The sequence below is a fragment of the Pteropus vampyrus genome, unplaced genomic scaffold (assembly GCF_000151845.1).
Source record: "Pteropus vampyrus isolate Shadow unplaced genomic scaffold, Pvam_2.0 Scaffold568, whole genome shotgun sequence".
NCBI classification, from domain to species: domain Eukaryota; kingdom Metazoa; phylum Chordata; class Mammalia; order Chiroptera; family Pteropodidae; genus Pteropus; species Pteropus vampyrus.
In genome coordinates, this window is record NW_011889349.1 from 737,141 (window position 1) to 764,117 (window position 26,977).

Here is a 26,977-nt window from a genome sequence, read left to right on the forward strand (position 1 = left end):
GGCTGAGCGTCCATCCCTGAGCACAGGGCAGGAAAGAGAGTGAGCACATCTGCCTCCAAGTGTCTCCAGCCTGAGGAGCTGCCCAAATGGCAGTAACTCTGCTGGGAGGTAAAGAATAGCCCAGGATATCAGTTTCAGGCCAAGCCACACCCCCAGAAGTGGGGCCTCTATGGCAGGAGAAGCAGGTCCAGAGACCCAGGTCCAGAGAGCTGCCCTTTGGGCTCTCTGCTCCATGCAGGCATTGACTTGTTCCTGGCACTAGAGTCCCCATTCATCCCTTCCCTCTGCCTGGCCTGGGGACAGCCCCAAGAGCTGGCCAATGGGGGCTGCCACTCCCCTTCTGGGCAGAGCTGATGCAGATGAGGAAACAAGACCCAGAGTGTTAACTAACACCTAGTGCCTCTCTATGTGGCAAGCACTGTATAAGCACTCTCTTATTTCCTTGAGGTGGGAATTATCTCCACTTTATAAACAGGGAAAGCAAAGTACAGAGAGATTAGGTAACTTACCCAAGGGAAAGCAAGGTACAGAGAGATTAGGTAACTTACCTAAAACTAGTGAGTGGCAGGGCTGGGATTTAAATATAGGCCCATGTGACTCCAGAGCCAGAGATCTCAGGCCTTGAGCTTCATTCTGCCTCTTCAAAGGGAAACATCTCCCTCAAAGCCCTTCTGTAAGTAGGAGAGAGCACAGGGACTGAGCCCAAGTCACCTGTCCCCTCTCTTTCATTTATTTGTTCATTCCCAGAATACCATCCATTGGCCTCAGGAGGCAGGCAGTGGTGCTTCTTCCACTGTGTCCATGGTAACCAGGCTTCTCAAACTGAAAAATGGGGGATGATGGAGAACAAGGTCCAGGTGCCTGTGGGGATGATGGGCCTAGATATCTAGAATGGGAGTCTGTCTGAAAAGCCCAGCTATAGAGATACCCAAACCAGAGCCCACCATTGAAAACTCCCTTATCTCATCTGCAGAACTATTGAGGGAAAAAGCAAGGCTGCTGGAGAAGACTGGGGGCACGTCCAGACCTCACTGTTTGACTTGAGGGAGTGAGACCAGCTCTCTCCCAGCAGGCACACGCTCCTCTCCAGTGAAGTCACCTTTGTCTATGGCAAAGGTGGTAGATGGGTTATAAGAGAGCCTTTTTCCATTCCTCTGATTGGGCACAGGGATAACAATAAATGTGAAAAGAGAGATTGTGTTTGTACCCTATTATAAGCTACCATTTATTGAGCACTTATGTTCCAGGCCCCATGTTATGTTCTTTGCATCTATTTTTTAAAAACATTTTTATTGTGGTGTATGTGTGTGCGTGTGTGTGTGCGTGTGTGTGTGTAGACAGATAAAGTTGACATTTTTCCCACTTCTTTAAACATACAATTTAGTAGCATCAGTTATATTCATAATATTGTCCAACTATTACCATTTCCAAACTTTTTATCACAATAATCTATTATAGTTTAAGATGAACCTGTCCTCTGACCCCCTTGGGGCAACTACCCTACCCCCCACACCTAGTCCAATACCTCATCTGTCACAGTTCTCTTCATCTTAACTCTAATTCATGTAGCCAATCCCCAGTGGGTTCCCGGGCACTGGGGCTGGTGGCTTCAGCCTGCCTGGGTCTGGCCAGCATTGGTCCTGCAGTGCCCTTGGGGTCACCCTGGGTGCAATTTGGCCCTGCGTCCTGAGCTCCACAGTTGCAGGCACAAGGCTATACCTGAGGGGTGGGAGGGCCAATAGCAGGCACACCCAGAGATCCTAGGCCCAAGTAGGGTGCAATCCCAAGAGAGAGAAAATTTTTAAGTGGAGGGAAAAAAACAAGCCTATGAGTGACCATGAAAGGACATGAATCTTCAATCTTCTGGTGTGGAATCAGATGCTTTATCTATTAGGCCACATGGTCCTGTGATGGACAATTGTGCAAGCCTGTCCGGACCCGCACCTGTTATCTATTATACTTAAATTATCAATATATGGTGGGTAGATATTAACATTCCCATTTAACAGATGAGGAAACTGAGGTTCTGAAAGGTTATGTCACTAGCCTGAAGACAAACAGCTGATAAGTGGTGAAGCTGGGTTTCAAACTCAGTAAGTATGATTCTAGAGCAGGGGTCAGGACACTTTTTCTGTAAAGGGCCAGAGAACAAATATTTTAGGGTGGCAGTCCTATACAAATACTCCATCACAGCTACTCAACTCCATCACTGCAGCATGAAAGTGACCATGTATAAAATGTAAAGAAATAGACATGGCTGTGTTCCAATAAAACTTTATTTATGGTCACTGAAATTTGAATTTCATGTAATTTTCGTGTGCCATAAAATATTCTTTTGCTCCTCCCACCATTTAAAAATGTAAAAATCACAGATGCACAAAAACAGGAGGTGGAGTTATAGTTTGCTGATCTCTGCTCTAGAGCCAACACACTCAACCACTGTGTTTACTGCCTCTAATAGTGACAACCAGCTTTTGGCATTTGTGCAGAACTCAGCCACATCTTTCAACTGCCACACAGACACCACATTCCAGCCCCAGAGGCAGTGGGGGGTGAGCACTGAACTGGGTGCTCAGTCTGCTCCAAGCACTACTTGCAGCACTTAGACATATGAATGAATTTTAACCCACACTAGTCGGTAGTGCTGAGATTTCCCCTTTATAGGAAGGAATGGAGATACAGAAAGTTTAAATCGCTTGCCTGAGGTCACCCAGCTGTATCGGTGAAAGGTGAAGCTGAGATTCGAACCCAGGTTGTCTATACTGAGCTCTGTCATTGTTATGCTATAGCCCAGCCTGGGCCCAGAGCCAGATTGTCTGGGTTTGAATGCGACAATGCATTGCACGTAGGCCCGTGGCACACAGTCTGGAACACGTTAAGGGTTGATAAATGTTAGCTGCTAATATCATTAAGACTATTGTTACTACCACTATGGACTAGCTATGTGGCCTTCAGCAAGCTGCTGCCTCTGTCTGGACCTTGATTAGTTCTCTGAATAGTTTTCAGCTTCAACATTTTCAGCCCTCTAAGGTTGCAGAGGACCCCCTATTTCCTTGGGTCTCAAGTTGAGTTTAAACTTCTTGAGCTGTCCTGAGGGGATCAGAATCCTGGCCTGGGGGCCACACAAGAGCACAGAGGAGCAGGGTGGAAGGGGAAAACAACATACAGGACATAGCTCTTTTTCCCCTAGCCACAGAGCCAACTATTTCTCACCAAAAATCTATTATGTTCCCTGTAATTCGATCAGGCAAGAAGGGGGCCCCAAATTAAATTTGGAACTAGCAAATTATCTTCTAATTGCATTCTCTGATTTCCATCTGATGAACAGAATGCGGATAGAAGAAAATGCAAGCCACAAAGAAACTGGGGCCAGGGAGCCCATGAGCATAACTCCTCTTGACATTTCACACAGCCCTGCTGTTCCAGCGGCGGCGGGTGCAGTGAGTCGATGTCTAGGAATGTGAGCAGGAGGCTGCAGGCATTCTCTGTTCCCCCCACTCCCCTTACAAAGAACTCAGTGGGTGGGTGGGTGTGTGGGGAACTAGTAAGAGGACGTCTCAATGCCACGAAAACTGCCTCCCTCTGGAAGAGGGGCAGTCGTCTCCCCATGTCCTGAGCTGAAGCTGAAGAAGCAGAATCCCCTCCTAGGTGGAATTCATCTGACTTCCATAAATCCAGACCTTCAGGAGGAACCACTGAAGGACTGATCACCAGATGTGAGAAGCTGCTGGCCGCTCAGACCCAAGTGTGTGGTTCCTCAGGGCCAAGATCAAAGGGCCCAAACCTCCCAGAACTGAGAGGTAAAAGGTCACACTGGAGGATGTATTTCTCCCTCTTGCCCTTGGATACTGGTCCTGGGTGGAAAGCTGTTCTTCTAGGTCCCCAGAGCAGCTGACAGGGGATTCAGCAGTTACAGCTTCCAGAGACATCTGCAGGGACCCTTGGACTGGAAGTTATAGACAGGATAAGATGGCATAAGGGGTGCTAATCTCCTACACATTTCACAAGTTAGAAACCTGGCTGGAAGCCGAGCAAACTGACTCCTTGGAAGGGGCTGAAGGCGGCTACCAGAGGCTGGAGACAACAGCCTTCAAGGCAGGCAGGCTCAAGTGAACACTCTGGGGAGGAGCAGCGAATGAATGAATCACCCCAATCTCTCCTCCAAAGAAGGCTCCGGTCAGATAATGTGAAGTGCAAGGAACTGTGCTCATGTGTGGCCCTCTACTGGCCAGGAGGACTCTAACCAGAAAAGGGAGCTCCTGCGGACGCTGCAGCTTCTGACTCTTGAAAGGTGAGCACCGCCATCCCCATTACTGACCACTTTCCCTTCTCCTTCTCTCTTCTAACTCACTTTCTACATTCAGCAGTAGTCATCTTTCTAAAAATGAGAGTCCAACCAATTCCACTGCTAGAAATTTTGCCTAGAGAAATATTCCCACAAATGTGCCAAGGCATGTGTCCAGCACTGTTTAATACTAAAAGATTAGGAATAATCCCATATGTCTAATGATGGGAGTGAGCTAAGTATAATAACACATCCACACAATAGAATATGATGCACTGTTAAAAATAGTAGGGTAAGTCCTAGCTACAGAAACAGAAATTGTCCCGGGTAAGATGTCATGTGAGAAATCCAAGTGTCAGAAAGAGTGTAAGAATAATCCCATTGTTTAAAAAGTCTATGCACATAATCCTTAGAGACCACCTGGAAGACTCTGCCATGTAGTTATCAGTTTCTCTTTAGAGTAGTGAGACAAGAAGCCGGATGAATTAGTTTTCATTTGCTACTATTTTGACATTATTTATATTTTTTTCTTATATTTAAGTGCTGCTTTTTAAAATGATAAATGGACAACAATAAAAAGAAGTCTCATGATTTAGAGCAAATATTTCATACTTTTTTCATAGTGCTCTTGTCCAAGGGCAAAGCCTGCCTGAGTGCACTGCACTCAGGACCCCTGAAGCTGTCTCTTCGGTTTCCCCACCAGCGTCAACACTCTGGCCACCTTCTGCCCCACTCTACTTCCTGACCCATCCACAAAAGGCTCTTGCAAGCAGCCCCTTAAGCTTTTGCCATCTTAGCTCCTGCAGTCTCCTATGTCCCCAGCTGGTGGCTTTCTCCTCCTCCTTTTTCTAGTCTCAACTCCAACAGAGCATTTACTCTCCTCTGGGAAGGGTTCCCTTGACATATCCCCAAGCACATCACAAAGAAGGGCTCTAGGTCCAGATCTGTCTACTACCAGATCGATTACCTGAGGCCCTCACCTGATGTCCACAGATGCTTAGTAAACAAACATGATTCAGGACCTCCATTAAGAGCAACTACAGTATGAGAATGGTGATAGTAACTAATGTTTATAAAGTATCATTTAGTTTAGTTCTTGCAACAACCTCGCAAGGAGTACAGGATAGGGAAAGGAAGCCCAGGGATGTGGGTAATTCATCCAAGGTTACTGTGAGTGTAGGGCTTTTGCCAGGTTTGTTAACGTCAAATCCCATGCCTTTTCCTCAACATGATCCCTAGCAAGACATTCAGGAATCTCACCTCTCCAACATGGGGTCCCAAACTGCTGGGTATGTTGAACTCCTACATCTGATTTTTCTAGATTTTCTGCCTACATTCTTACTATCAGGATATCATGAAAGAGTTTATCATATGACTTGTAAAAATCAAGAGAGGGTCTCATGACTAGCAACCTAGTGAGAACATGAAGTCAAATCTAATTAGCCATAACAAATTCACTGCTGCTGAATCCTTTTCTAAGTGATCAGCTCCTTTGCTAAGTACTCACTGTCCACTTATTCCATTATCTGCAAAATTCCATCAGAATTTGTCCACAAAATTCCACCAGAATTTTGTGGAGTCAAGTCAAAAGGATATGAGTTTACTTTTTCCAGGATCTCTTTTTCCTACTTTTTGAAAACTGAGCCAGTTAGCCATCTCCATACTTATTTTACTAATCAATCCCCAGTGCCTGGTATATAGTAGGTATAGAACGAATACACATACTTGGGGTATTACCTTCAATTCTCCATGGTTTCTCAAAAGTTACTGACAGTGGCTCTGTTACTGTGCTAATAAGTGCCGCACTCCCCTTGCCACCCAGTATACTGGGTAGTAGTTTTTTCATTCTGAAAATCTAAACACATTTCATATGTCTGCGTACCCTCTTACATCCTGGGCTTCCTGTCCTCCCTTCCGAGTTTCAACTTCATGAGCTATAAAAGAAGGGATCTGATTAAATCTCTAAGGTTCTATCCAGATTTCCATGATACCTGATTAAGATGGACGCCAAAGATCTTCTTTTGCCTGGTGTTTATTAAAATGACACCGCACCCCCGCAGTTGCAGACACTTAGCTCTTACTCTGGAAAATACTGACAGTTCCATGAGCCAAGCACTCAGGTGGGCTTGCTCACATATCCTTTTATTTAATTCTTGTAACTCTTGAGGTTGAGGTTATCATCTCCTTTTCGCAAATGAGGAACTGAGGTTCAACACAGAAGGTTGTTCAGGTCGCAGGTCTAAAAATTGGCAGAGCTGGGATTTAACCCAAGTCTTTGGATTCCAGGTCCAAGATACTACAGTTGCCTCAAACAACTATTTTACACTTGCTATCTGACTTACACTGGTATTTCTGAAAATGTGGCTAGAAGAATAGCAGCACTGGACTTCCCTGGGCAGATTGCTGAAAATGAAGATTTCTGGCCCCACAATCTGCATTTTAAACAAGCCCTGGTGTTTCTGATGCACACTGGAGACAGAAAGCACTGCTTTACTCTCTCCTACGTGCTCCTGCACTTGACTTCATTCTACTCTCATACTGACTCTGAAAGGCGGGCAGGACAGATCGCTATTATGCCCTTGCTACAAATGAGGAAACGATTGCAAGATAGGTTGTTCATCTTATTCTGGATACAATACAATAAATAAACGTTTGGTGGGGGACTTTCACCTCCCTGGTGCTGTTTTTAGTCATCTGTAACCCACAGTAGCTGCCTCTCTCTTCCTCAGTGACACTGTAGTTAGTGGTAGTGCTCAAGGTACCTTGGGAAAAGGTCACTCCAGAATATAAGGTCATCTCATGAAAAGGCCACCTTTGGAACTGAAACAAGTTTAAAAGGACAAAGTACAAGACCTGACTTTAGCCAACTTCAGAAACAGTTGGTGCTGCTATAAGAGTCATAGCTACTGATGGGAACAGAGCCCAGCAGAGGACCCTCTGATCTAACCAAGATCACTATAGGACAGCCGCAGGAAGGCATGGCCAGAAGACAAGTGACACAGCAAAGAAAACTATCCTAATTCAAATCTGCCTTGAGGTACTTGGAGGTTTCCTCAATAATAGTGAAGAGTGGAGAAAGAATTTATTAGCACTCCTCCAACACTGGCCAGGGGAGAAGGAATTCTAGCCCTTGGAGGAGAAATACAAGACAAATTAGCAGCCCCCTGAGGCAGTGCAGAAGGCCCTAGCTTTGATGATTTTAGACTTTGGAATAATATTTACAGACAAAGGTCTTATTCCATGCTCCTACTTCAAAAGAAAAGCTCTTGCCTAGGAGAATCACGCAGAGCAGAGATGGTGATGATGCATACTGGAAGGGCTTGATCCAAGGGTCCAAAGAGAAAGGTGGTCATTCTACAAAAATGTCATTCACCCAAGAAACGCAGAGTATCCGCTGCATTTTAGGCACTCTGGGGCATAAAGACGAACTAGATATGGCTCCAGACTTACAGAAGTTCATACTAATTTGTCTTGTATTTGTCTTGTAAGAGTGATGTTAGATATGTAAACAAATATTGACAAGGCTATAACTGAGATATGAGGAGAATAACAAAGAGGGAGAAAAAGTTTCTTCTCATTGGTGGGGAGGGGTGATGATGGATTCAGGGAGGCTCTTCCACAGAGGGCAGGATATATTGGCTGAATGTAACAGGTTGATTGCCAGGCAGACAATCACAGGCACAACATGAGCAAATGAACTAAGGCATAGCAGAGTACAGCCCATAAGCTGCAATGCAGGACACATGTTAGGAGTGACCAGAGAGGAGGCTGGGATGGTGGAAGAGAGCAGGGGCAGAGGACCAAGGGCCCGGTATGCCAGGTGAAAGAGTAGCCCTTAGGCAGTGAAGAGTTATCAGAGGTATGTACGCAGCAGAGCTTCCCAATGAATAGGATGGAAAGTCTGAAACACCAAAGACACGCTGGTCTTTACTTGCCAGTTTGTCTCTCTCAAGTCTACAGTTGGCTATATATATATCCACATGACGTCTGCTGGCCAATGAGTGTTCACGAACAGTAGGCTAAGGCTTTGTCCTCAGGCTACATTTTCACTGAGTTGGTCATTTTAACAGCTGAGATTTGTTTGTATGGGGTGTAGAATGTACGAATGGGATCACACAACCCCTTTTAGATAATCATCCACTGTTGCTCTGTGATACTAATATTAGAAAACTGAATGTCCAACATTCAGTGTCAAATGCTTGTTTACACAGACGTTCTCCTCCTGGCTGCACTGGGAGAAAAATGCTTTGGATGCCTTAACAAATTCCCAGGGGATGCCCAGAGAAGAGCCCTGGCCTGGCAGAGAAGACCTGGAAATGTGACCTGGCTAACAACAAACTTTCTGTGTGATCTGAGGCAAGCCATTAAAGCTCTCTGGGCTTCAATTTCTTCTTCCTCTGTAGAAGAAAGGAGTTATGAGAATGAAAAATTCCACACTAGTAGGTCGGTGCTGAACAAAGCCACGAGGAAGGGGTTATGGTCAGAGAAAGGTTGACTGGCTGACGACCCAGAGGCTAGTGTCACCTTGGTGAATGACCCTAATCCAGGCCTTGTTTTTGGTCTTTTAGGTCCAGAAACAGGACTTCATAGTACCCAGAGAGGTGCAGACATTCTAGGATGGCTCTACACAACCATTTATCAACCCCACTGTCCATTTATGAATTGACACCCATATGTTATGAAATCAGAACACCCACATCCCCTATACAGGCACTACCTCCAGATCCTTCCTATTATCAAGAGTTCTGGGAAGCTGAATTAGGCATCAGAAGATTGCTCTGTGAGCATGGACTTAAAATAAAGGGAAATGAGAAGCCGTGGAGAGAAATTTTATTCTCGCAGGAGTGAGCTGGCCAAACTAGCCCTGTCTAAAACAAAAAATTCCCTTCTGGTGTCCAAATCAAGATTCAGTATCTTTATCTGGACACACTACTAGTTTTGCCCCATTGACTTTTCATTTTCTGTTTCACTGCTGGCCATTCATTATTCTACCATTTTTTAAAAACTTATTTTTAATTAAATAAAAATCATTACTTCTTTAGACATGTAACAATCACCAATTCACATATCATTCAGCCCTGGGAGACATCTGGTTCCCTAGCAGCTAATAACAACTGGTTAACACTCAGGAGCACTACTCTGTGAGGCCCTATCACTCAGTGCTACACATGACTTCCCTCATTTTACCCCTTGCAATAACACTGGGAGGTAGATAAGAGGTCAGTATCTCCACTTCATAGAAGAAAAAATGAAGCAGAGAAAGGGTGAATAACTTGTCCAAGGTATACAACTAATAAATAGAAGAGCCAGGATATCAGCCCAAGCAATCTGGTTCTAGAGTCTGTGCTTTTAACTACCACACGTTACTGCTCTCCTAATATGTAGACCTAACTAGTGTAACTCCCAGAGGACAAACTTCCATTTCAAAGTGCACAGGGAATCACCAACCCATATACACCTTCCCACCCTTCAAAGATTTCTAAAATTTTAAAAACAAATTTTAAAAACTTACGATTAGAATCAAAATTTGACAGACTTCAGGGCAATTCATAATTAGTTTGGGCTAGAGTAGCTGAACTCATTCTTCCCTCTACTGCCTCTCTCTCCCCAGGACTGTACCTACAGAGAAGTGCAGCTCAAGATCCACTGCTGGATAGAAGGACTGCTGGATCAGCCTCTCTGGCTCTTTTGGGGGCAAAGACAAAGCTTTAACTTCTCACCTCAACATTTGCAGGCAATTTTCCAAAACAACCCAATGTCCGGAACCAATTCCTCCCTGCCATTTACAGTAACTGCACCATGGTGGCTGCTAAGGGAAGGATGTGGGGAAGGGGAAGGGCCGGGAAAGGCCTCACTTACATCATATCTCTTGGCCACCCCGGCAATTCTTTTAACAAATATCCCTCCCATGCCAACAATGTGCTCAGTGGTAACACAATGAGGGGCAAAACGCCACATGATTCCTGACCAAGTTATGTTTACAGAATATTAGGGGTCTCAGGATGTCATTAAGGAGATGATCAAATAAATAAATGTGAAATTAAAATCACAAAAAGAAGTTTCAAAGGAAAGATCTAAGAAAGCACAAAACAAGAGCCATGACCTATTCTATAACTATTTCTATGAGACATCCAGGTAAAGATCTGAAGGATGAGCAGGAGTTAATTAGGCCAAAAGAGGGCGAGGGGACATTCCAGGCAGAGGGAACAGCATGAACAAAGGCCGTGTCAGAAGGAAGAAGGGTGTGTTCTGGACCCAGCGAGGAGCAGTGAGGCTGAAGTAGAGACAGTGAGAGGCTGTGGGGAGAGGACAGACTATGGGGACTCTGCAGGCCACATTAAGGACTTTGGTTTTTATCTAAGAATGTTGGAAAGTTGTGGAAGTGTATAAGAACAGAGAGATGACACAGTGTGATGTGGTCAGAATTTTTCTTTACAGATCACTCACTCTGGCTGCTCTATGGAGAATATATTAGAGGGGACAGAGTGAACATGGACAGTGAGAAGGCTATTGCAGGCATCCATATGAGAAAATGGTAGCCTGGAGCAGGGTAGTATAAGGAGAAATGGAAAGAAGTGGACACACTCAAAATATTATCTAGAAACAGAACTAACAGGCTTGGAAGATGAGAAAAGCAGTATCAAGGACTCCCAGGTTCTGGCTTGAGCAGTGAGTAGATGGTGCTGCCCTCCAGTGGGACAGGTTACAATGAAGGGGAGTCAGTTTTCGGGTGAAGACTGAAAGTCCAGCTGGGTCTGAGATGTCTGGAAGACATTCAAATGGAAATGTGAAGTTGACAGTAGGCTAGATAGGTCTAGAGCTCAGTGGAAAGGTTTGGACTGAATTTTGGGGTCATCAGTATGTGAGGACAACAGAAGCCAGGGTGAGAGTGAGATTACCTAGGGAAAAAATAGAGAGCGAATCTGGAGAAACATCAACATTTCACAGCTAGATAGAGAAGGATAAGCAAACTAGAATGACCTGAGAAGCGGAGGAAAACCAGGACAGTGTGGAATGTTATGAAAGTCAAGGGAAGAGAACGTTTCAACAGTGACAGACACCAATAATAAATGCTAACATCTATTAAGTCTTAACTATGACCAGGTAATGGCAAAGGCTTTGACTTCATGATCAAATTTAATCTGCACAACAACCTTTTGAGGTGAGAACCATTTCCCCTTTTACAGCTGAAGTAACTGTGGTAGAAAAAGAGTAAGCACCTGACTCAAGGTCAGGTGGCTGGTATAGAAGCTGGAATAAAAACACAAGCAGCCTGACTCCAAACTCTGATTCACTTTTCTCTACTTCTTCTAGTGCAGTTTGGGAGGTCATAAAGATGAAGACTGAAGAGTGGCCATTGGACCACTCTTCTCTAAAGTGGAGCTTTAGAGAACGTTTCAGGGGAGAGACAGAATGGAAGCCAGTCTACAGCCCACTATTAGAAATGCTCCACATTATTACTTGTTTTTCAACTGTCTGAGGGAGCCAGTTAGGAGGCCAGGGCAGTATGTCAAATTTGTATCCTCAACAGCATTTAATTTGATGCCCTTAACGTAGTAGATGATGCTCAAAGTTACATGTGAATGGTTGGTTAGACTAAGAAGCACAATGTTGCTATGTGCTGCTGCTAACCCTTCACGTTACACCATTCTAATGTTTTTGAAGTATCTTCTCCATCACCTCCTTGACTCTCACAACTATGCTATGAGGTGGATTACTTTCGCCACATTTTATTGATAAAAAACTGAGATTTATAGTGGCAAAGGAACTTGCCCACAGTTACACAGCTATCTTGGCTCAGCTAAGACTCAAATTCAGGTCTTCTAACTCCAAGTCTACTTTTCTTTCCTGGGAGTCCCAGTGCAAAGAGGACCCTTTTGGGAGTTAGGGAGACCTGAGTTCAAATGTCAGCTCTGTGTGACCCTGGGCAAGATACATCACCTTTCTGAGCCTTCCTGTTTTACTACCAAATGGGGTTGCAGGATTATTGTGAGAGCTGAATCAGATATTCTAAGTGAAACTCACTAAACAAAGCTTAACAGACGTCAGTCATCCATCCCTGGCCCCACCCCACCCCTCTTCATCTCTGCCCTGAATAGCAGCTATGGGGCTTCTACAGGGTCTTAGTTCTTTCTTCCTAAAGAACAGGGCAGGATTAAAGCACACTGCAGGTTACATAATGCTGATACATACCAGGAGTCTTAGTTTATGTTCACGCTGGAGTCCCTTGTAGGGGCACAGGAAGGCCCAGGTGTCTGTCCTTCCTGTCCTGTCAGGAAGGCCCCAGCCTCCCGTCCAGTAGCTAGACTTAATGACCTGGCTGGCTGTTTCCTTAGAGATAAACTAGACAAATAGCAAACTAGAATCAAAGGCTTGGATCATTAAATTCGGCAGCAATATCAACAGCACAACAGCAGATGGCAGGGTTGCTCTACACACTCCTGAGCCAGAGAGAGACTCAGGAGAAATTTAATGGCATTTTTACTGACAGTTGAGAGTTCATGAACCAGCCCTTCAATGCTATCTGATACCCAGTGTGTGGTAGGTAGGGTAAGTGTTTTGATCCTGAAGTTACAGAAGAGGAAACAGAGCCTCTGGGAGGTTAAATGACATGCCCATATTCAGGAATGCAAAGAGACTCTTCTAAGTAAAAGGTCAGAATGCCTGGGTTCAAATCCCAGCTGTGCTACTTACTGGCTCTGTGACTGTGAGCAAGTAACCTCCATTGCCCTATTTGTAAAATAAGTTAAGACCAGTTCTACAGTTCTTAGGTTGCTGTAAGAATTAAACGAAATAACGCATGTGAAATGCTTAGGACAGTGTATAATATAGCACAGAGTAAGCACTCAATAAATGGAAACTGTTACCGCAATTGTGATTCTAAATAGTGCTTGTTTAGATGGAGGTGTAGGTGAGAAAATGAGCATGGCTTTCAGTATCACAGAAAACACTCTGTCATCGGCCAGCCTATTACACCACAGTCTCCGTTTGCTACATATGTAACTTCCTCACTGAACTTTCCTGGAGTCACAAATTTAGCAGAAATGGTCTGTTGTCTGATGAAGTGACAACAGCTTTCTAACTGTATTACCCCTTTTTTAGAGCACAAACATGAAAAATCACTTCTTAAAAGAGAAAGCTCAAATAGTCTGTGTTCATGATCCTGAGAAAAGAGGCCCTGAACAGTTCCCAGGAGCTTTAAGAATGGTGGTTTTTTTCTCCCTCTGATAACACTGTTAGGAACCAGGGTGAAGCAACGAGTCCCACAGGTAGGGGCCATAAAGACTAACAGAGGCAGCGTTCCCCTCCTCCCACAACCACTTCTCCTGGACCAAACATCTCTAATGAGAGTGAAAGAACAATCATCAGAAAATTTGCCAAGGTTCTTCGGTTTGCCAACATGACAAGAGTCCAAGTCATCATTCATATCTCCACACTTTAACTTCAGCTACAAACGACACACAGTCTGGCTGCTTTCCCAGCCTCCCCACATGAGAGGCAGCCAGTTTCAGAGAACTTCAGAGAGAATGGCCCCAGCTCTAGAATCAATGGCACTGCTCAAGGAAAGGGAAGGCCAGAGGTACTTAGAGTCCATACAGACCTGTTGCAAAAGTTGAGAAGCAGCAGCAGGAGGGCTGGTCAGTCAGGTGTCCAGAGATCAGAAGGATCCTGGCCAGGCGCCCAACTGTACCAGCACAATTACAGACTGGGCTACTTCTAGGAGATCTGTCAGCTGGCCTACTCTGTACAGTCCCAGGTTCCAGCCTTAAGTGGCTTCCTATTGTCCCAGGCACCTGAGAAACTTGGCGGGAAGCTATAAAACGCAGGATTACGGATATGGCTGCAGATGGGGGATGGGGTAGTATAAGAAGGTGAGGAGAAGAGTTTGGGCCAAACACCAGCAATTTCTCCATTCAATATCCAGCCCCACCCTGTGACTAGAAAAACAAAGGTGTGGGGGAAGGGGATAAGAAAAGTCATTTCCTTTATTGTAACTGTAGCCCAGCTGGATAAGAGCAAGGCTAGAAGGGAGTCATTAAGAATGAATTTCTTTGAGTAGCATGAAGGCAGGGTCCTGTTTCCAGCAGAACTGCACCCAAATACTCTGAATTCATCAGAGAATCACCGGTGAGCTAGGGTTGAAGAGACCTTAATAGACCATTCAGGTTGATGCCTCATGCTCATAACCCTGGGCTTACTTCTGGAGTCAGACACAGTCCTTGCCAGCACTGAAGATCTTCCTCCGTTCTGGGCAAAAGTCAAATTGGCTCCAAAGTGGCCACTCTCCCCAGGACAAACTGCCAGGCTCCAGTTATCCAGTTTGTGTGAGACACCTCAGGAGTCAGGACATGAACTCCTTCAATAGAGTTGAATTAGAAAGACTCCTTCCTTGAGGCAAAGCTGTAAAGGGGAGACTGAACCTGGATGCTCTACTTCTCCCACAAGCATGATCTTTGGTTTAATCATGCCACGGTAGTTCAAAGTTTAACTTAATCCCTGAGGCTCCATATCAGATGACCAATGAGTATGTAATAAGAGAAAAAAAATATGCATGTACAAGTATGTAGACAAACTCACGATATAATATAAAGTGACAGCTACTGATTATTAAGGGTTTTATGTTTCAGGTGCTATGCTCGGCACTTTATATAGGTTATCACATCTAATTATCCCCAACAACCTTATGGGAGGAGTACTATTTTTATTCCCATTTTACAGATGAGATGCTTGAAGTTCAAGGGAGTCATCTAAGGCCAGTAAATAAATTGCAAAGCCAGGATTTGAAACCAGACAGTCATCCCATAACCTGCACTGTTACCTGCCAGGATAATGTGCCTTACTTCTTTACAAGCATGTATTTGTGTGTGTGTCTGTATGTCTCTCTTTCACACATACAGGGTGCTCTCTAATAAACTAGCACCTGACTAGACCTGCAAATGACCCAAGCCTTCAGTTCTAAGGCCAACTCTTGTCTTCCATGGCCTGTTTGTGTGTAACTCTTTTTGTCTTTTTAGTTTCAGGCCTCTCATGTCTGATATGAAGGGGTTATAGCATAAGTAGGTGGTCCCTTCTAGTTCTGAAGTTCTTTAGTTAAGAGAGAATCCAGAAAGTCCAAAGATTACCACATTCTACCCAATCCTACTTATTTTGGATAGGAAATGTTCATACAAAGAGGAAAGCAGTAGGAATAAATATGATTTATGGGTTAGATGCCAAGGCAAGCCCCAGCCTAGAAACTTACTAGGTTCTGATGTTGCTCATTAGCTTCAGTTCTAAAATGAGAGGGTTAGCCCAAGGCTTTGTCTATGATGTCCCTTACAGCTCTGACATCTGCTCCTATCTAACTAAAATGCACAGTAAAGGTAGAATCAACTTCCCTGAGAGTAAAAGGAGGAAGAACCAAGGCAATTAGATCTAGAGAAGGCTGGAGAACTGAGTTAGAGATAAAAGGGCAGAAAATGCTGGTTCTTCTTCAATTCTTCCAGAGGCCAGAGCTCTCCAGCCCTCCCCGCAACCCCCGAAGCACCCCTCCCCGCGCTCCCCTCCAATCGGGTGGAGGCAAATGCTGAAAGGTCAATATCAGCACAGGGGATGCTTTGCAGCGAGAGCTATGTGTGGGAGCTGGAATCTACAGCAAGTGGTGTCTGTTTAGTCTGTCTCATTCTCGGAACAGGAGCACAGCCCCACCACTTTAGACAACGGGGACAACACATGCCCTCCCGGCCTCAGATGAGTAGTGACTACAGGCCAGGCACTGTTTTATGCTCTGGAAAATGCAAAGACAAGCTCCCACTCATGAGGATTCCAATCTCACAGCGGAAAGTAACAACCATTCAGTGGGTGTCCACCATGTTCTGGGGCCCTGGCATATATTATTTAATTCAATCTTAATAAGTCTATGAAATAGATCCTTAATATCTATTGTTTTCCTTATGAGGAAATAACCTCAGACAGCAGAAACAAATCTGACTTTAAAGTTTGTGCTATTTTCAAGAAACTGAGCTGCCTCAAAACAATAAGAGCTATAATAAAGTTAATAACAAAAAGCAGGAAACTAGGGAGGCATCCTGCAGTGAAGGGCTGGCTTTGCCAACTGCACCAAAAACAACCCTTAAGACACCTGCATAATCAGTAGTGTAGGCAAGGGAAAGTCACTCTGGGCCTCAGTTTCCTTACCTAAAAAGCGAGGGTGTTGGGACACCATGGAAAGGTCTGCTCTCACCTGCCCGCACCCTATTTCTAGCTGTACCCGGCCCATTGGTGGCTCTTCCACTCTCACTTTGCTCATGTGCTCTTCTTTGGCACGTCTCTCCCTACCCTGCACCCACTGAAAGAGAAACTCTCAAGGCAGAAACTTGTTTGTGTAGTTTCCAGAAAATGAAAAGTTCCTGGCCTGTAGTGCAATGGCAAAAACAGGAGGATAGATCTACTTACCGGAAGCAAGAGCTGTGCCAGGCTTCGTTGACAGTCCTGTATAATCTCTGGCTCGGAGGAACATGGTCCCCACAGCCCCGACACCTCCAGGCGTCTTCACCTGCACACGAAACCAAGGGGTTCAGAGGCCTGAAGTAGCAGGAGGTCAAAGGGACAAGATTTCTACCATGTGGAATAAGACTTGAGGTAACAGGATCTCATGTTGAAAGGGTTGGGCCAATGCTCTGCTGGACACACACTTCTCTCCTCCATGAGATCTCTCGTAAGCACTTACCCTGCCTACTCATCTCCCTGGGGAAAGGGAATTCATGGCCTCAAAAATAGTCTCATTCCATTTTTAAGAAATAGTTCTGATTATTCCTTTTTCTACCAAAACAAAACCCGCCTTTTCTAGAAGTGTCAGTCCTTATTTATAGTTCTGAGGAGACAAAATAAGCAAGGTCTCTTTTCAGATCAGCCTTTCCTACAACTATTCCCAGCCAGAACCCTAAAACATCTCCTCTCTAGGTTAATCATGTTATTTCCTTTTCCTATTCCTCAAAGGTCCTGGTTGTACAGATTTTGCATCACCTAGTCCAGGAGCTCCTTCATTCAACACCATCATGGGTCCTCTCTTTAGACCCATGGGTCCTCTCCAAGCTCTATATTGGAGATTGTTGGATAACATCACCTCTGCTCCTCAGGAAGCAAATCCACTGGAAATGGGACATTCTTCCACATGGTAAATTTTCACTTAGATGTTCTTTCAGAACTAGAAGCAAAGTGCTATTTTCGTTTAGAGAAAGAAGTTATGGGTACAGAAGGGAAAGAACAAACATTTAATGAATGTTTCCTAAATGCCAAGAACTGTGCTAGCTGCTTTCACACACCCAAGCTCATTTAATTCTCAAAACAACCCTGTGAGACAGGTATTATTATATTCATTTAATGGATGGGAGAATTGAAACTTGGGGTCAGAGGTGATAGGCCAAGTGGCAGATCTTATATCCCAATTTAGGTCTGGCTCATTCTAAAGCCCTTGCTATTTCCACTCTACCATGTTAATTCCTCTTAGGGGAGCCAGGAAAGTCTTTGTAGAGGAAGCTGACACTTGAGCTGAGCCTTGAAAGATGGGGAAGATTTATCAAAGGCTGAGAAAGAATGGGGAAGCACTATGTAGGCTGAGATATTAGCATGGACAATGGCACAGAGTCAGTCTATGTCCCTCCAAAAGGGACAAAACACATTACTCCTGGTGTGGCTCAGATGCCAACTTCTTGAAATAAAGAAGGCAGCTGAGATCAAGCTGTGGTACCTGACTCAGCCCTAGAAGGCGGGACAAGGTTGTTACAAGACTCCCTTGTGCTTTCTGTGTATGCAGCTTTGTTCTCTCTGGGTAACTCTAGACTGCTACAGGCACAGTGACAGCCACTGAACCCTGTTTCACAGGCAAAGGGGACATGAATAGACAATGCACAGCTCCAGGCACTTCGAGATTGCTCAGCAGCATTCTGGGGCAGCCAGGGCACAGACAGCTATCCTCATACCCCAGAGAAAAGTTAAGCAAGCTGGCAGGAGACTGAAAAACCTCGACCCACTCACTTCTCTCCTCTAAATCCAGTGATAGGACATATATGCCCATCACCTCCTGGATCTAAAATTCTCAGAGTCTCATGAGGGGCTTTTTTGTTTTATGGGTGGCAGAGGCCAGAGAGTACACCATTATCCTCACAAACTCCAAGGCAGAAAGTCTGAGAGGCTCATAAAAATTGGGTTATGAACAATGGGCAAGACAGTGAATTAGTGAGAGGGTTTCTGATGAAAACAGACATCCAAATTAATCTCCCAAGTTTTGGAGGTACCAGTTTGAAACAGTTTTGGAACTCTTACAGGGAAGGGCTTTCAGAGTTGGTTTGTGAACTGCCACACCTCACCCCAGCAAATCTCATTATGTTAAGCCACACCTTGTTTCTTGTTTTTACTTTTTAACCCAAAATGAACAGTCTCTAACCTGACCACCCACTTATTCAACAATTCAACATCCTGGCTCTGAACTACTTCTGGCTGTTTCCAAAATGCAAAAAGGTTCAGGACTTTCCACAATGAGGATATTCGAGAGAACTTGTTATTGCTACACTTTCCCCAGCCTGCCCTGATTTCTCCAGTCTTGAGAAACTCAAAGCCATTCAACACTAATTTAGCACCTGCTGTGTGGTAGGAAATAGGGGCACAATAATCAAGACCCCTATTCCCTCCTCTCATATCCATCTGGTTCCACCTCCTAGATGTCTCTCCAATCCTTCCTTGCCCTTCAGCACAGTCTGAGTTCAGGTCTTTGGCTTCTCTTCTCTGTGTACTACTGTATAATATTAGCTGGTTCACCCAGACTCCCCAATGTCTACAGAACAAAGGCTCAAATGCTTAGCATGGCACTCCTGTTCTAGATTCCATCCTACCCCACCTCTCAGAAGATATGCACTTTTGGTTATCTCCACCACCACTCCTTTCTCCATTGACTCCTTCCAGTTATCACTTAAAAAAGTTCAAGTCTTTCCCATTAAAAAAAAAATCTGGACCCCATTTTCTCCTCTAGCTACCATATTTGCTTCCTCCCTTCACAGTCACGCATATTAAAAGTTTGTCTACACATCACTGCCTTCATTTCCTCACTTCCCACTTACCGCATAGTCCAATGCAATCTGACTTCCACCCCCACCGTTTCTCTGAAACTGTCTCACCAAGGTCAACAGTGACCGCTTACTGCTAAATTCAATGGGCATGCTTCAGTCAATCCTTTCAGCAAGTATTTATTGCATGACAACTATGTGTCTAACATTGTGCTGGGGAAAGAGCAGCAAACAAGAGAAAGATTAAACACAGAGCAGATACTGAACATTAACATAATTATCAATAAACACAGAGCAGATACTGAACATATAACATAATTGGGGCAAGTGATTTGAAGGAGATATCAAGTTCATAACTAGGAAAATGGGAGTGGGGTAAACAAGTATTCCTTAAGGAAGTAATTTCCAAGCTGAGCACTAAAGGATGAATATAAATTAACCAGGCAAAAAGGAAGGAGGAAGGAAGGATAACACTGGAGATTGGGATGGAGGTGGAACATGTGTGCAAAGGTCCTTAGGTAGGAATGCAAACTCCTCACGCACCGTTAAAGTTGGCTATTGTCTGCTCCAAAAGACTAGCAGACTCAAGGCTGCTCCCTGGTTTACTAACGTCCCTCAATAAACATTTATTGAAGGAACAAATGGCCCTCCACAAAGTGGCCCCAAAGAACCTTTATGTCTCATCATCCCTTACAAAGTGATGCTCTAGTCACATCTTATTTTCTATTTCTGTCACACACACTCATGTTCTTGCATCCTAATATTCATAGCTCGAGCTATTCTGTGTTTAGAACACTTCATCCACCTTTTCCCTTAATCGAACTTCTATCCGTCCTTGATGGTCCCCCAAAGGCAGCAGTGTTTGTTTCACTTTAATTACAGTTCATTATGTTTATGCCTCCCTCAGTCCCTCCCTTCTGCCCCATTCCCCCACAGTTCTAAGAGGCAAAGATTGCATCTTGAAGATCTTCAAATCTCCAGGGCCTAGCATAAAGCCTAGTGCAGAACAGACATCCCTTTGCATGACGAATCCAACTGAAAAGCTTTTCCCAACTGCCAGCTATTAAAGGTAATTTACAAAGATAAGCTCCAACGGTTAGCAGGGATGGCAAGAATAAGTGTTCTTGTTCCCAGGGTGACTACTCACAGGTTAAGGTCACATAGAGATAGATAGGCCTCAGTCTATCATATTGTACCTGAACAAAGATATTTATTTACCCAGAGCTTTCAGCCTCCCAACCCCAGACACTCTTCAAAAGAAAATTCTTGGCCTCTTCAACTCCCTTACAGTCCGGAAAGTCAATAATCCTAACTTTTTTACAACCTTCATTCTAGGAAATATAAGACAAAAAGAATAATATAAAGTCTATGGAGATTTCTATGAGGCTTAGTGGAAGACCAGTGCAGAGTCCAGTCCCGTCTGCTTGGGACATTCTTCCTCTAGGAAAATACCTCATTGTACCAGGCTGTTCACCCTCTCCCTCTAATGTGTTTACCTCTCATATCTGCAGACTTATCAACAGTGGCTACTGACTGAGAGTCCAGAAAGGGACTTTGATTAAGTAAATGTCCCCAGCAGCCTCAAACAATAAGGGGCCCTTCATTATGGGAATTTGTCGCTTTTAAGAAGGGTTAAATGTGCAATGCAAACAAGGTAAGAATTGTAACAAACCTCATTAGAGACTTCTCACCTTCAGGATCTTTTAGATACAGTTAAAAAATACAAAATATATATATTTCTTTCTCCCAACTTAATTGGTGATGTGACCCTCTAACAATGTGAGAATCTACTGGGCAGGCATTAGGGTGGCAAGGCTGGGCGGGCCTTTAAAAATCATCTACTCTAATCCAACTCTTTCATTTTTCTGAATGAAAAATGGGCTTGTAGGAGAATCAAGTTTTCTAACCATCAGAAAGCAGGTCTAAGAGGGGCTAAACTCAAGTGCTAAACTCAAGTTCTGAGACTACAAGACCAACTGTATTTTTATTATCCTATGCAGTCTCAGACAAGGTGAGACTTGCTCAAGACTACACAGTTAATCAGTGGAAGGGCTCAGCCTGGTATCCCAGCTCAGAGTCAGTGAATTTCCCATAAGACACTAACATTCACCTTAATCTTGGTCTAAGAGCTGGGTTTCTGCAAACTAGTCCTTTTCAGACTTCGAAGTGGTGAGAAATCCCCAAGGGCTGAGAGAGCTCATGAGACAATAAAGCCTAGACGGAACCAACATACACAGATCCTATCCTTTCATTTGAGAAAAATCTTTGATGCTTCTCATGTTCCACTACACAATGAGAACCAGGAACAAAACCCAGCCAATTCAGTGCAGCACAAAACAACAAGTATGGTAACTGCTGTGCCCCCAGGGAACTGGCAGGTCAGGTATATAAACCCCACTTGTTCCAGGATAAAGCAGGAAAGAGAGGGGCAGGGCAGCAACTGGTGGGAAACAGCCGAGAGAAAAGATCACATTTGAATGGACTACCAACAAGACTAAGAGTAACGATTAACGTTCCTCCAGATACTCTCCCCTGTATCCCAAAGGGTTTTCCTCCTCATAAGCTTACCAAAAGGAGTGTCTAAGGAAAAAAGACTAGATGATTTTGAAAGGAGCTTGTGAACTTCTCTGGACCTTAGATTCTTCCTTCATAAAAGGAGAGATCAAATTATACCTTCTAGCTCTAAGAGTCTGTGACACCAAACCAGGGGCCTCTCATTTTTCAAGCTAAGGCACAGACAGAGGCATATCGGAAGGTTTCATTCTTGCTGTTGTTCTCTTATGCCCTTTAGTTTCTTAAGAAAAATGTATAAGGGTCAAGAAGAATTGGAGTTAGACCTGGGTTTGAAATCTGGCTTTGTGTCCTTAGGCAAATTATTTAACCTCTCTGAGCTTGTCTCTTAATCTTTAAAAAGAGGATAATACCACTTCTTTACAGGATTACCAAGAGGATTAAGAGAAATAATGTAATATACATGAAAATATCTCCTGCAGTGCCTGGCAATTAGTTGGCAACTGAATTGTCAGTAGTTTTTTTTTCTATCTTTCACGTATGTCTAGGGGGTTGGCTGGGAGAAAGGTTGAGCTGAATACACTAACCTCTAAAACCTGAAGGGGGAATGTTTTCAAAACAAATTCAGTAAATGTTTTCTATGTGCCCATGTGCAACACACAGACTAGGCCATGAACTGCTGGGGCCCTTGGTGAGTACTTCTGGGGTGTGAAGGACAAGGATATGTACAGATACAACACGTATTAGAAAGGGACAAACAAGGTGCTGGGGGCAGGGCAAGGTTTGTAGAGTAATAAGATACTTGGTAGAGAAACAAACAAGACAGATGGTTCCTACAGCTTTTGGGCACTCAGGTTCTCATTTCCTCCCATAAGTTTACTTAACTGTGAATGAGTTGGCAATTTCTTATCTAGAGGAAGGCCTATAAAGAATCTCTTTACCGGAGAACTTAACCAATTCATATATTCCCAGACAGCAGTTCTCTACCCACTGTCAACGAAGGGGAAAAAAACTCCAACTACTTTGAGTCCTTATTAGGTGCAAGGCAGTGTCGTAAGCACTCTGCAAGCATGAATTAATCAAATATAAAGATCCCATGAAGTAAGGGCTAATACTGAAGGACTATTACTGTTCCCATTTTAGTGAAGAGGAAACTGCAATGCTCAACCAACAAGTGTTAGAGCTGGGATTTGACTATAGGTCTGCTAACTCCAAAGTGTGTGTCTTTACATTTTAGACTTTCCTAGAAAAATAAATTACAGGCAGAAAGAGCTAACAAAATAGAATCCTAGGGTGGATGCTCAAAGCATACTTTAATAACTAAGTAATCATTTCATGTTCTAGCTACTATTGGATATAAATTAATAGGTAAAGGAATCTAATTCTTGCTACTGTATAAAGGTCTAGTGAGAAAGAAGACAGACTTTCAAGAGTATGTACAGCTCTAGGTCTTTTCACTGAAATGTCAAAGTGATGCCCCACCCCTTCCTAATATGTCTCTGAAACTAGTCCTCTCCATGTTGCACTGGGCTGGGAATTAACCAGCCCTCAAAAGATGCAGAAAACCCATCAGGAATGTGGAAAGCTTAATACTTTCCCTTGAACCTGATGGGTTTCAATTCAGCTTTAAACCTTATGGACCTCTTAGACACTACCTTGATCCCTCCATCCCACACCCATGGCTGTCTAAGTCACCCTGCCCTGTCCATGACATGAGGCATTTGCTGACATGAGGCATTTCCTAGCAGTCAGTGCTTTCTTATCCATTCCTATCATTAACACTCAGCTCAGGGCCCACTGTATGCACCTCCAGATTAGTGCCCTTCCTTACCCTTGTCCAATTCATTCTGTCCACCAGTGCAAGATATTCTAAAACCAAAATGTCCACATCATGACTCTTCCTGCCTCTAAAACTATGTCTCTACTGCAGACTGAAAAATTCTACAAGCCTAGCATTAAGCCCTCCAGTTTGGTTTCACTCAGGGCCTTTACTCATTCTTTCACTCTGTCTAAAATGTTTTTCCCTCAGATACCCAAATGGCTCAATCCCTTGCTTCATTTCTCTGTTCAGATATCAAAAACCAGAGAGGCTTCCCACTGCTCTTATGCCCTTATCCTACTTTATTTTTCTTCAGAGCATTTATCCCAGATATGTAATATTTATATATTTAATTATCGTCTTTCTCTCACTCCACCAGAACGTACACTCCATAAGGGAAAGGATTTGGTTTATATTGTCTCCTGATGTATATCCCCCAGAGCCTTGAAGTGCTTGGCACGTAGTAGGAATTCAATATGTATCTGTAGAATGAATGTATGACTAGAGTTCTCCCTCACCTTTGAAATTCCATAAGGTTATCACATAATAGGCTTTATACAGCTTGTCTTGATTTGTCCTTTTTTTCTTAATTACTCTAAGCAGACAGTAAATTTCTCGAAGGCATAAACCACGTATTATTCATTTCTACAAGTGTTTACTAAGGGCTTACTGTGTGCCAGACCTTGTATGCCTCAAACAGTCTGGAATATTAGAAAGCGCAATGGAAGAGAAGTCCTAGGTTAGTTTTGGCTCTACCACTAGTTAAGTAACCCTGGACAAATCCATTTTCTTCCCTAGGCCTCAGTTTCTTCATATGTAAAATGAGGAGTTACATTATCTCAAGTCTCTCCGGGCTCTAGCATCTGTTAAAATTTATAAGAGGTAAAACTTGTCCCAGTCCAGTGCTTTAGACATCACAGGCACTCAGTAAATATTTGATTTCTTTGTTGTTGATTCTCCTGTTACACAGGAATCGAAGTAGTCTTGGAACAGTTGGCCAGAACAAGTAAAAGTTTAAGTCTTACTTCCTCCTCTGACTCCACGGGCAACCTCATTCTGTGTTTGAGATACAGAGAGGATGAAGCACTGAATTTGAAGTTAGAAAACATGAACTCTGACCACCACCATTTTTTTGGCTATGGAACCTTGAACAAGTCATTTCTGAACCTTAGTCTCCTCTCTCATAAAAAAGCCATACTGGCTTTCTTGCAGTTCTTCAAAGGCACTACATGCCTTCCTACTTCGGGGCTTTTTTATGCTGTCCTCTCTACCTGGAATGTTCTCTGTCCTTTCTTTGCTGGACTAATTTCTACTTAGCCTCAGGGAGTTAACATAAATTTGCTCTTTTAAGGAAAGTACTCCCTATCCACTCTCCTCATCTCTGGTGCACTCTTATAACACTTACCTCGACTGTTTAATCTCAATCATTATAGCATTTATCTTAGTTGTTACCTCAATTATTGACTGTCCACCTCTAGGACTGTAAGCAGCATGAAGGCAAGCACTGTGCCCATTTTGTTCATCACAACAGTCCTCAGTGCTTGGCTAAGGGCATGGCACAGAAGTATCAAACAAATATTCTTACGGAAGAATGCATGAACGAATGCACCTAGAGGCTTTAATGCCTCTAGACCAGCGGACCCCAACCTTTTTGGCACCAGGGACTGGTGCTATTAGAATCTAATGCCAGATGATCTGAGGTGGAGCTGAGGCGGTGATGCTAGAGCTGGGGAGTGGCTGCAAATACAGACGACCTTCACTAGCTCGCTGGCCACTCACCTCCTGCTGTGCAGCCCAGTTCCTAACAGTCCATGGACCAGTACCAGTCTGCAATCTGGAGGCGGGGGGCGGTTCACTCAGAGAAAACCTAATAAATACTGTTGCACTCTTAGATCTTTTACAACTTTCTGAGGATCAAGGTTCCAAGACAGGGAACTCATGTTACACAGAGGTTAGAGAGTCAGAAATAGTTTGAGCTGAAGAACTCTGGAAGCTAAAAAAAATAAATAAAAGTAAGGGACAGGGTGAATTTCTACCCCTAGCCCTCTTTCTTCAGAAGCCTATTATCAAGAATGAAAAAATCCTTTGCTCCCATGGTGCGGAAGTGACCCACCGGTGGCCTGGTCCTTGTATTCAGGATGGAGGAAGTGACTGTCCACACGCTGAAAGCCAGGAAGCGGAGGCAGATTTCCAGGACAGCCTCCCTCCTCCATTATTCCCTCTTGCTACCTCTAGAAAACTTCTGGACGCTGACCCTGGTCGACCTAGAGGCTGGGCCACTCACACAGGGGGCTGGGAAACATAGGCAACAGAAAGTCGTTGGTGCTTGGGGACACACGAGGGCAGGAAGCTGCAGGGTGGTATGTGATGACTGGGAGAGGACTGCAGGCCCAGCTATCCTAATCCTGATGCTGCCCTTCACTCTTGGAAAGTTTCAAAGGAAGTTTTTGGCTACATTCCTCTCCCTCTCCGGTCTTAAGAGAGGCCAAGGGAGGACCCAGAGGCTATAGGAGGGTCTAGAATCCCAGGAGGTTTACCTTCCCCAAGAAAAATGATGCAACCTCTCCCTACCTCCAATCCGTGTCCTAACTTCCAAGGGAGCCTACACTCACATATTTCCTGCAAAGAGCTCTCAGTCCCAGGGGACCCCTGGCACCAAAACACACGCGAAATCTTGGATCTGGTAGGGAAAGCATACTCTCCTCCATTTTCCACAGAAAACCCAGAACCCGGGGCAACTCTCCATCCCCTCGCAATTGCCCGAACCCTGAGGATCCCGTACTTCCCATACTCCACAAAACCAAAACTCCACGGGAACCCAGACCCCTCAGCTTTCTTAGAAAGAGTTTTAATTTAGGGACCTGTGGTCGTCAGGTCCATAAAAAGAGCTGCACGCCTGGCAAATCCGGTATCCCTTCCTCCTGGGGACCTCAACTCACGGAAGCCGCCCCACCCGCCTATCTTCGGAGCCTCTACCTCTGGCCCCCCAATTTCCGGGGTCCCACAACCTCCGAGTCTCCGCTGTGCTCACTCCCAAAAATTTCCTAAGGAGCCGGGAAGCATGGGGATCCACTCAGCCCGAACGCCGCCGAGAGGCCGCCGGCTCCCCTCAGGAGTCCTGGGCCCCAGCTTCCGAGATAACGGCAGGACAGGACCGCACAGCCCTTCCTTACCCGCCTGCGCGGCCATGGTCCCGGGGACGCGGAAATGGGGAGGAGGAGGCGGGGACCGTAGCAGCTCCTCTCAGCTCCCGCCGTAGCCTCAGGCGCGGTAGGGACTCAGCCCTGGGCGCGAGCGGGATGCGCGCCTACGGCGCCCGGG

The 26,977-nt window shown here is 44.5% G+C and overlaps 1 protein-coding gene and 1 long non-coding RNA gene across 2 annotated transcripts in view; one reads left to right on the forward strand and one right to left on the reverse strand.

Annotated features, from left to right (window-relative positions):
* LIMK2 (LIM domain kinase 2) overlaps window positions 1-26,977 on the reverse strand; it is a 51,801-nt gene extending 24,824 nt beyond the window's left edge. The window contains exons 1-2 of the mRNA XM_011384283.2: window positions 26,830-26,977; window positions 16,721-16,820 (exon numbers count right to left, since the gene is read on the reverse strand). Of these exons, the coding sequence (XP_011382585.1) occupies window positions 16,721-16,820; window positions 26,830-26,845 (116 nt within the window). The 5' untranslated portion in view covers window positions 26,846-26,977. The remainder of the gene's footprint in view (window positions 1-16,720; window positions 16,821-26,829) is intronic.
* Window positions 1,301-13,157, forward strand: LOC105308347. The gene is made up of 2 exons (XR_002777997.1): window positions 1,301-4,291; window positions 9,897-13,157. It is a non-coding gene; the product is annotated as an uncharacterized LOC105308347 (long non-coding RNA).